Raw genomic sequence first — 10,531 nt, 5'->3', positions numbered from 1 at the left:
TTGGCATCTCTGTTGTTACATTTTGGAAATACAGCACCTTTCATTCTCATCCTGAGTTTTACTTCCACCAAGAGCCTCCTGATTTTGACAGAATGCAGCCAGTCAAATGATATTACCAAACTCCAAGTAAGCTTAGAACCAGTAATGCTAAAAGACCTGGATGTGACTGAAAAAAGTGAACGGGATGTGAATTTGCAGTGCAGTACAATAGCAGAGATCTTGTGCCCAGATTTCTGACTTTACAGACCCTGATGGTTCAGTGGAGAGCTCCAAACTGATAATGGCCATGTTCTTGAGACAGTGACAGCAAAGATGAAAAAAACCATTCAAAATTATAAGGAAACAAAAGAGATTATAAGAGAAAATTTAAGTGTCTAGTTGAGCACCAAGTTCCTTTTCTTTCCTACTACAGTGCAATAATTTATCTCAAGTGGCTCAGTTATTTTCCTGTACCAGTTCATGCTTTTTTTTTTTTTTTAAGTCTTCTCACTTGGAGGAGATCTTGGGTGATAAATCCAACACCTGTAAAGGTGATCACATTAAAAAAAGGTAGAGATGATGATCACTTCCACCACAGAGCAGCATAAAAGCATTAAACTTGGTCCCAGAAAGAGGCTGGTAGCAGGATGGGCCCCATGTCCTGAGCTCCTTGGGCATGGTGGTTGCTCCCTCTGCATTGCCGTGGGTACAAGCCAGGTCCCTCTGACCTGCTTCTCTCTCACCCACACCACCAGAGGCCCTTCCTTGCTCTGGGTGCCTGCTGGGCTGTCATCCCTTCGGTGGGCTGGTGCCCAGGCTGGTGGGGGAGGCTGGAGGGGCAGCCAAGGAAGGGGTGACCCAGCTGTGTCCCTGAGCCAGCAGGAGCCAAGGGGCACGAGGGGTGTGATGCTGTGCTGTGACTGGCTGTGCCCTGGAAGAAGCCCTGGGGTGGTGGGCAGTTTTCTACCTCCCTTCTCACCCTGTTCCCATCACTGTCTCTGCCAGCTATTTCAGTACAAGGGCTTGTCCATGTTCCCTCCTGCCCTAAAGCCACCAGTGCTCGGGTGACATTTTCACTCCCTGCACGGCAGTGTCTGCTGAGGACCGTGGGGACCTGGCTTCCATCAAGCCACAGCCTTTAAATGACATCCCACGGCAGTGGTGAGCATTAATGAAAAGGAAATGGCAGGAGAAAAGCACCTTTTTCTGCCGTGGGGGTGCCTGCCCCACCGAGGGCTGCTCATTGGGGCTGGACTGGGCTGCCCTTCCATGGGGAGGATCTGGAGCAGAAGTTTGATGAGGAGCAGCTGACAGAATTGGGAATATTCAGCCTGGAGAAAAAGGCTCAGGGAGGACCTTGGCACTCTACAATCTCTGGAAGGAGTGGAGCCGTGGGGGCTGTGTCTGCCTTTTCTCCCAGGTAGCAAGTGACAGAACAAGAGCAAAGTTACAACAGGCGAGATTTAGGTTGGATATTAGGGAAAATGCCTTCACCAGAAGGGGGATAGAGGTGAAATCCTCATCCCTGGCGCTGCTCAAAAGGCGTGCGGGTGCGGCACCTGGGTCCCCGGCTTAGTGATGGACACAGCAATGAACACAGCAGCGCTCAGTTACTGAACTCGCTGGTGTGAGAGGTCTTCTCCAAACTAAAGACTCCAGGCGGGAGCTGTGAATCCTCGCTGCCTCCCTGGGGATGCCGAGCTACCTCTCCTCCTCTCCCGCCCCAGCCCGGCTCCGCAGCCCCACGTGTTTTCCCGGCAGAGCCGCTCCGCCAGCGCCGCTTTCGCTTTCGGGCAGAGCCGCTGTCCCGGGAGCCGCCGCTTTCCCGGGAGCCGCCGCTTTCCCGGGAGAACCGCTGTCTCGGGAGCCGCTGTCCCGGGAGCCGCTGTCCCGGGAGCCGCTGTCCCGGGAGCCGCCGCTTTCCCGGGAGAACCGCTGTCCCGGGAGCCGCTGTCCCGGGAGCCGCTGTCCCGGGAGCCGCTGTCCCGGGAGCCGCTGTCCCGGGCTGCCCGCGGGGACGCAGCGGGGCCAGGTGAGCGCTCCGGGGAGCGGGGACATCGCGCCGGGCACCGCGGGGAGGGCCGTGCGAGCTGGGAGCCCCAGGAGGGTTTGGGGCTGGAGGTCTGGCTCTTTGCTCCCCAGCACTGAGGCGTTCAGGTCTTATGCGAAAAGCCGGGGTAGGGAGCGGGATCGTGAACGCTGGAAAACACCTCCAAGCTCTTCGAGTCCGAGCTGCAGCTGAGCTGGTGGCTTGTGCTCCCAGGCACAAGGTGGGCCAGAGGCGGGCCAGGAGGTGAGAAAGTGTGGCAGAGCATGGCAGGTGTCACCATCACCGCCTCCATCCAGCCGCGGCTCTCCAGAGCTGCCCCCATCGCTGCACCATGCTCAGGACAGCCGGAGTCTGTGTTCTGTCCGGAGACACGGGTGCTGCTGGATCTGGGTATTAATTTTCTCTGATAAGTGAATTACGGCACAGCACAGTGTGCCATCTTGCCTTCCCCAGGACTCGGCCCCATGCTCCATCTGGTTTTCCAATGCAGCTTCCCTGGCCTTCAGAGAAATATTAATAACATTTGATTGTTTGTTGCAGCCCATCCAATTACATCTGGAGATCTCTGCACACACAGCTCTATCTAGACATGGGATCTTTTATCTAATCATTCACATCTGCTACATTATCACTTAAACCTTGTCCTTATTCCAAAGGAAAAGCAACTTGTTTTTTCCTCTTACATGTAATGGAAGAGGTAATTAAATATTTCCCAGTGTACCAGAATAGTCAGATTTATGCATGTGAATAGAAATATTCCCATTGCAAGTGCCTGAACCAAAACCAGGTCAGAATTTACTCCACTAACTGCTAACTCCAGCAACTCTTGTTTCTTGCCCCAGGTACCATTTCTTTGGACTCCTCCTCAAATGCTTTACAGAAATTATCACCTAGCTAAAGATTTTAGGCTTGGATGTTACCCTTCCTCTGCTCCAACTGAATATTTTTGCTCATTTCTCTGGTTTTACTGCAGATACATTTCAGTTAGGGAATTCCCAAGTGGTTTTACTTTCATTTTGCTCAGTCTTTTGTTCGTTAGATCCAGTGGTGAGTTAGCACGTGGGGAAACCAAGGCAGTGGATACTGTCCTCCAGCTTTGTTGTTTGGTGACCCCCACACTGGTTTTGGTGCTGGTACTCTGTTTCTGGGCTTCTGGTATGTGCTTTGTGCCCTCAGAGCAGGCAAGAAGTGGGTAGATTTGCAACAGGGAGTTTCACATTTCAGTTTAATTTTTTTGTGGCTGGGAGCAGTGCAAATGCCAAGTTGAGGAGGTTAGGTTCTGCAAAGCGTGTTAAAGATGGTTTTGCATTTGAAGGGTAAGGATCAAGGCTCAAAAGTTTTCTGGCTTTTCTTGGGAGGATTTTGTGCTTCATTTTGGGATCAGAGGTATTTAACTGAAGGTAACTGCCGATCATTCTTGATCAGAGCAGTAGTACAGGAGCTGTGCAGTCTGGCTGAGCTTTCATCCAACTTTTCAGCGTTGTTTTCATCTTGATTATGAGCCTTTCATTGACGTGTATGAGCCTACTCTTTGCCTGCATGGCTTTCAGTCTTCATTGGCATTAAGTGCTGATTTTATTCGTTTATGTATGCATTTGGAATGGCTTTATTGAGTGTGTTGTCTGTTGATTGGATGGTGATTGCTTTCCTCTTCCCTTTCCCTGTGGGAGGGGTGGCTGGACACCAACTACTGCCCGCTGCAGAGCAGGCTGAAATTTCCCTTCTCCCTTTCTGCTGAGAGGTGGGGATCTGGCTCTGGGGGCTTTTTCAGACCCCTACACTTGAAACTCTTTTGTGAGAGCTGTGCAGTCTCAGAGGATCAGCTTTTCAGTTTTCCTGGTGTGACTGACTGCCTGACTTGAGGAAGATGCTGCTGCCTCTGCATCAGCTTCCACAGAGGGGCCAACAGCAGCAGAGTGGCATAGCCCAGTCAAATCAGGCAGTGACACCAGGAAAGCTGTGATTCCCACAATGTGTTCCTCTAAAGCTGTCTTCACTTGCATCCTAGGGCACAAGGCTCAGTCCTGCATTTTCAGCAGGCCAGGAATGAATCCTCAAATGTTGGAACTTTGTGGTCACTGCTGGTTTGAGTGAGAAGAGACAAAAAGCATCACAGCTGACCCTTGGGTCAAAGGCAGAGCTCCTAGATTGTGACCCATGTAATTGCCATGGCCTGGCATGTCTACATCAAGCTCTGTTGTTGTTATCCCCAGGCACCTGTACCAAGTGAGGCATGTCCCACGTGTTGGGGTGTGTCTGTGTTCTGAGACTGCCTCTAGCAGATCAATTCTCTGTCAGAATATGGAGCAGAAGCCACCCTTGCACTTGACAACTGGAAGGAGACTGATTACACAACAATGCAGGTAGGAGATCTTGTGTGTGGCTTTGTGGGAAGGAAGAGGGAAGGGAGGTGGCATTGTCACCAAGGCAGAAACGGGTTGTGGGTTGTTCGTCCCCACAAAATGAGCAGCAACAACAGTTGCCTGAGCCCTTTGTGCAAGGGGGTCCTGCACAAACTTGTGAACTGAGATACAGCTGAACAAGTAAAGCAAAAGCTGTACACACAAGGAAAGCAAAACAAGGAATTAATTCACAGCTTCTCATGGGCAAGCAGGTGTTCTGCCATCTCCAGGAAAACAGGGCTCTATCACATGTAATGGTGATCTGGGAGACAAACATCATCACTCTAACTCCCTGCCTTCCCCCTTCTTACATCAGCTTTATGTTCTGAGCATGATGCCATATGGCCAGGTGAAGTCAGCTGTCCTGCCTGTGTTCCCTCCCAGCTCCTTGTGCATCCCCAGCCTATTTGTTGGTAGGGTGTTATGAGAAGCAGAAAACCTTGCCTCTGTGTAAGCACTCTTGAGCAATAACAAAAACATCCCTGACCTCCCCAGAGGTCCTGGTACTTGTGAAAGATGCCTGGGATGTTATATTTGGCAGATGGCCACTGCAGCAATATGGATGTCAACAGCTTCTCCCTGGCTGGTGCCAGAGAGATTGCCCCTGTCCTTCACAGTCCTGTGATGGCAGACAAGGACTGCCATCCTTGCACCCTCACGACTGGGCTCAGATCTCTACTCTAAACTCAGGGCTAAAGGTAAGAAATTCTGGGTTAGGCCAAGGGGTAGAAAAGCAGATCAAGCCATGCAGGGCGTGTGGATGAACACCTCTTGCTCACTGCTGCCCTTTGTCTCCCTCCAGCCCCCATTTCAGCACGATGACCTAGACCTGCCAGCAGCTGTAGCAAGAGCCCGTCCCCAGCTCGTGGAGTTCCTCAGCCACTGCCCTGACTGGCTGCTCTGCACTGCCCAGCGCCTCGTCCCCGAGGCTGCCCTGAGCAGCCTGGGGGGCATCACCAGCCACAGGGAAAAAATCTCTGTGCTCCTTGACCTGCTGGAGGAGGCTGGTCCTGCTGCCTGGAAGCACTTTGCACAGTCTGTCTGCATGGAGTATGACCTGCCCCTGGATCTGGAGGTGCTGCTCATGAGCTCTGCTGGAGAAGGTAAGAGAGGTCAGGCCAGTTTCTCCTGACCAAACACAGCCACCGCCTTGGCCACCCATTGCCATCACCCAGTCTAGGCAGTGGGACACCAGTGCCCTCATTTGCATGGCCTTGTTTTTCTTGGAAGCACAATTTCTGCCTTAGAAATGTCATTTGAGGTAAAAGCCCCCTGACATTAACAGATTAAAACAATAAAAATTGTACGCCCCCACCTCCAATAAAGCTGAGATGCAATTTTTGGATTTATTTATTTGAAGGAAGAAACACTCCAGTCTCTGTTCTGTGGACTTTTGTTATTTTAAAAAAAATGTTCCTGATCCAGAAAGGCAAGGAACACAGAAGTCTCAGAATTACCACACAAAACCACTTCTCCACATTTCTCATTAGCAGAGGCAGTGGCTTTAGAGAAAACGAGGTGATCCATGAGGACCACGATCCATTAGTGTGTGTTACCTTGCAAACTACACAGAGTGTGTGTGTGCTCCCTCTGCCTTGGGAGGGCCTGTGGAACCAGACAAGATGTGCCTCTCCTTTAGTGGGTTGCTTTATCTGGTGATTAATTCTACTCTTCTGCAAGAAGTCTTACAGGATGAGTCCTTCTCAACGGTACTTTCACATTCTGCTTGTGGTAACTCTGATTAATTGCATCAGTTGGGTGGATGCAACCTTTGTGACCAAGTGCAGCAGCAGCAGCATCTATTTTGGCTGAGATGAAACGGGGCAAAGACCAGACAACCATCAGGGAATGTGGATGGGTGGGGGATTTCTCTCAGGACTGAAGCTGAAACAGTTTTCAGCCTTTTGATTCTGTGACGTATCATAAAAGAAGATGTCTCCTAAGGTTTTGGAGCTGGCTTGCAGTGGTTTAGCTTTTGTAGTAACAGCTGAGCATCACTAATCCTTCTGGAGGTGAACTGCTTCTGGTTTTGCTGAGGGGGTTTTGTGGCAGCTTTGAGCTATGCAGTGAGTCAGAAAAGGCCCTTGACCGGCCTGCTGACCCAGCCAGTGGTTTATTCACAGAAAACCCTTCTTTGCAGGGAAAGTAGGGCTTCCCTTTTGGGCCAAAGTGTGGTTTTAGATCAGCCAGGGCTGCCCATACTCTGAGGGTAAAGTTGTTTTTCTCCTGCCTTGAAAGTGAAACTAACTGTTGAGTAATCTGGAAGGAAGAGATCAGACGGAGACTCTCGAACCTGAATGTTTGCATCCCTTATACTGAGCCTTGGCTGGTGCCACTGTCTGTGTTGCAAGATACTTGTCCTTTGTCTCTGGCCAGCTGCACTCCAAATTCCAAGAGCAGAATGCTCACATTAACCATAATTAATTTCCCGTTCAACTCCTTCAGGTAGCTTCAGCCAGACAGAAGAATCAGGCACAGACACGAAAGCCCAGTCATCAGTGCCAAAAGGTAAGGCTGGCACAGACCCTTGGCACTGTGCTCTTGGAGTTTTTCTTCCCTGCTTATGGCCTGGGCAGGGCTCCAAATGTCCAAATGTCCCAGGTATTGACCCTCAGCACTGGCAAGGTATGGAGAGGCCACTGCAACTTGACATTTCATTGTTCTGTTCTTGGTGCTCTGCACGTGAACCTCCCCTGTTTTTGTTTTCTCTCCCTGAATTTCAGAAGAGCCTTGCTGGCCCCTGCTAAGGAGCTCACTCATTTTAGTTTCTTTGCAGGAATCTCCCACCCACTCTACAAAACCCATGCTTTTTGCACTTATACTGTGGTCAGCCCATTGGGAGGTGGAAGAAGTTGGTTTGGCTTTTTAAAGGAAGAGCAGAAAAACTATCCAGGTGTTGATCAAGCAGAAAACACTCCAGACTTGTCAGAACAGGAGCTTAAGAGAACAGATAGCAGGGTGCATTTGGAACTGAGACTTTCCCAGCTGGTGCAGGTCATGAAGAGACACTTTTGCCTCTGCTTTATGCTCAGAGACTTCTGAGTCACAGCACTGCAGATGTTACATGACTGTCTTGGGTGTCATGTACAGGTTTAAGATGTTGAAAATAATAAGAAAAAAGTGACCTTTGTTCTGCATTCAGACTGCTGCCAGCTGCTGTGTGTCCTAGTGACTCCATCTCACCAGTTGCTGGTGGAATGGAAATTTGAAAAGAGTGCTGAAAGTTGCTAAGACCAGTCAAAAAAGACATGTGTCTCTCTCATCTCTGTCCATCCTTTCCATCTGACAGTCCACCATAAAAAACACAGGAAATTAACCACTATAAGCAGCCCTGGCAATCTGTGGGCCCTGCATTCCCCAGAAGCAGATATTCCCTGCCACATTCCCCAGGATATCGAAGCAGTTCCTCTGTTCAAAGCGAGGCAGGTGCATCATCCAGCCTGCAAAGAGACTCACCAGTGAGGTGCTTGTGGCCCATCTCAGAAGAAGCAATTCTGAGTTTACAAATAGTTTTATCTGTCCAGTTTTTCCTCTTCAGCTCCCCAAATGCTTTGCTGGAGAGTCTTGCCCAGTCTCTGCCATTCAAAATACTCTTTTGGTATTTTATTGGTTAAAAGGTTTTATTGGTTAAAAGGTTCTGGCCTTCCAATTTTCAGGCTCGGCTCGCTCTCGCCGTTGCAGCAGCTCTGGGAGTGACAAAGGTGCCAAACAGCGACGACTGGGTATGTGGATATTCCAGAAGCTGTGCTGGGCTTCCCTCTGGGGAAAGGACCTGTTTAACATCTCTGCAGAAACACCCAGGAAATCAATTTCCAGCATTAAGAGGCCAGCATGGGTGAAGAGGGAGCTAGTGAACAGGGAATAATATGCATAATACACAGATACCTAATTCTCATCTTCGAGATAGTAAGATTTAGTTTTCAGGTAAAGCTGTCTCATCTTTTTCTTGAATGTTGTTCTTCTTTGGCCCCTGTGAAAAATTAGGAAGAGTTATAGGTTACTTTCAGGAGTTCAAAATTTGTCATTTCTATGCAGCAACCTCGTCATTGTTTCTCTGTCTATAAGTGGTAGTATTTTGGATCTGTTGTGACTCACAACTAACTTTTTGACCCTCATACCCCCCTGTTGTCTTCTCTGTCAGATGCATGTGTGAAGTACCGGCATCTCCTGGTCAGCTCTATCCGCCAGAGATACGGAAGCAGGAGAGCAGCAGAGGAGCAAACACAGCCACTGCCTTTCAGCCAAACCTTTGTCAACGTTGTCATTCATCAGAGCAAAGCCCCTCGCTTCAAAGAGAGAACAGAGAAAGCCCGAGAGGAGGTGGCAGGTGCTCCTGAGGCAGAAGAATGTGCGGATACAGCCGTGAAAGTGTCAGATCTGCTCTGCAGCGAGGCCCCGTCGCACACGACGAAGGTGATCTTTCTGTTTGGAAAACCAGGTACAGGCAAGACCAGGCTAATGCACAGGATTTGTCAGAAATGGGCAGAAGGTGTCCTACCTCAGTTCCTCTTCATTTTCTTGTTTGAGTTTCGGCAGCTGAATCTGTTGAAAAGGAAATTGACCCTGAAGGAGCTTTTGTTTGACATGTTCCTTCAGCCAGAGGACAGCCCCGATGCGGTGTTCCAGGGCCTCCTGGAGAATGCCCAGCAGACACTGATCATCTTTGATGGCCTGGATGAGTTTGCAGCTAACATGGACGTGTCATCCTCCTGTAAGAGAAGCCCAGCTCTTACCTCCCCTCTGTCCATACCCCAGCTCTTTGCAGAGCTCTGTCATGGGAACCTCCTGCCTGGTTGCACAGTGTTGGTCACCAGCCGACCCAAGAGGCTGCCTGACTTCTTATTGTGTACAGTAGGTGTGTTGGCAGAAATTTGGGGATTTGACCATGAGAGGGTTGAGGAATATGTTAGCCACTATTTTTGTCAGCATTCATTCAGAGAACGAGCTATTGCTCACGTGAAGAACAACACCAAACTCCTCAGCATGTGCCTCATCCCTGCTCTGTGTAACATTGTGTGCATCTGCTTGGAGTATTTGCTCCTCAAACACCAGATGAGCGTGGAGCTTCCTCAGACTATGACACAGTTTTACATCAAAATGTTTCTCATCTTCCTGAACAAGCAGCAAGGAGACTGTGCAGGTGATGAGGAGACTCAGGTGAACTGTAACAAAAAGGCCATTTTGGGTCTGTTTGATCTTGCACTGAAAAGCCTGGAAGAGAAGAAACTTGTATTTTATGTCCATGATATTCCTGAGGACGTGAAGGAATTTGCTTCCTTGCATGGATTGCTGACTGTCTTTGAGGTGAAGACGAGTGGCACTTGCCCAGAGGCTGGCTATGCCTTTGTGCACTTGAGCTTGCAGGAGTTTTTTGCAGCACTGTGTCTCATGGTGAGTAGGAGGGTGGACAAGAACTACCTGAAGAAGAAGTTCTTCTTGAAGTCAAAGTGGACTTTAAAGAATGAGACAAGGACTGAGTTTACGGAGAGTTTTCACATATTTCTCTCAGGCTTGTCATCGAGAGAGTGTAGGACATTCCTCATGCTGCTGGCAGAGCAAGATGAAGCTTGGGTGCAGGAAAAGCAGGATGTGATCCTGCAGTCTCTCAAGAAACTGGCAGCCACTCATCTGTCAGGGCCTAAGGTCCTCGAGCTCTGCCACTGCACCTTTGAAACCCAAAACCTCGAAGTAGCCCAGCACATTGGGAACCTGCTGAATTTCAAGTATGAGTTTAAAAACTTCAGACTGACAACGCTGGACATGTCAGCTTTGGTTTTTGTCATAAACTCGAGCCAGGATTTGATTTGTTTGGATTTTGCAGGATGTCTTGTGGACACTGACTGTTTGGAGGTTCTGGCTGGCTGTAAAAATGTGGAACACTTGAGGTAAACACAGTGAGTGCTGTGAGCTGCTGGGTGGGGAGAAGGGATTGGAAGGTCAAACCTCAAGTTTGTTCTAGAACAGAGAGAGAGATGATGTGAGAAAATTTGGTCTGAACAGCATAACTTCAGTATTGCAGAAATGTATGAAATAATTTATGAGTGATTAAGGGATAATAAGGTGATAAATCCGTTCTGACTATATTTTTGTTTGTTTTTCC

The 10,531-nt window shown here is 49.2% G+C and overlaps 1 protein-coding gene across 1 annotated transcript in view; it reads left to right on the top strand.

The window, feature by feature from the left end:
• Window positions 1-4,947: 4,947 nt before the first annotated feature.
• Window positions 4,948-10,531, top strand: part of NLRC5 (NLR family CARD domain containing 5) — a 29,953-nt gene continuing 24,369 nt past the window's right edge. The window contains 7 exon segments of the mRNA XM_041400767.1: window positions 4,948-4,974; window positions 4,976-5,025; window positions 5,027-5,129; window positions 5,234-5,534; window positions 6,877-6,939; window positions 8,088-8,153; window positions 8,573-10,316. Of these exon segments, the coding sequence (XP_041256701.1) occupies window positions 4,948-4,974; window positions 4,976-5,025; window positions 5,027-5,129; window positions 5,234-5,534; window positions 6,877-6,939; window positions 8,088-8,153; window positions 8,573-10,316 (2,354 nt within the window).

Source organism: Onychostruthus taczanowskii, unplaced genomic scaffold (genome assembly GCF_017590055.1).
Source record: "Onychostruthus taczanowskii isolate IOZ18803 unplaced genomic scaffold, ASM1759005v1 scaffold18, whole genome shotgun sequence".
Lineage (NCBI taxonomy): Eukaryota > Metazoa > Chordata > Aves > Passeriformes > Passeridae > Onychostruthus > Onychostruthus taczanowskii.
Note: the sequence above shows the minus strand (reverse complement) of the source record. Positions and strands in the feature narration are given on the sequence as shown.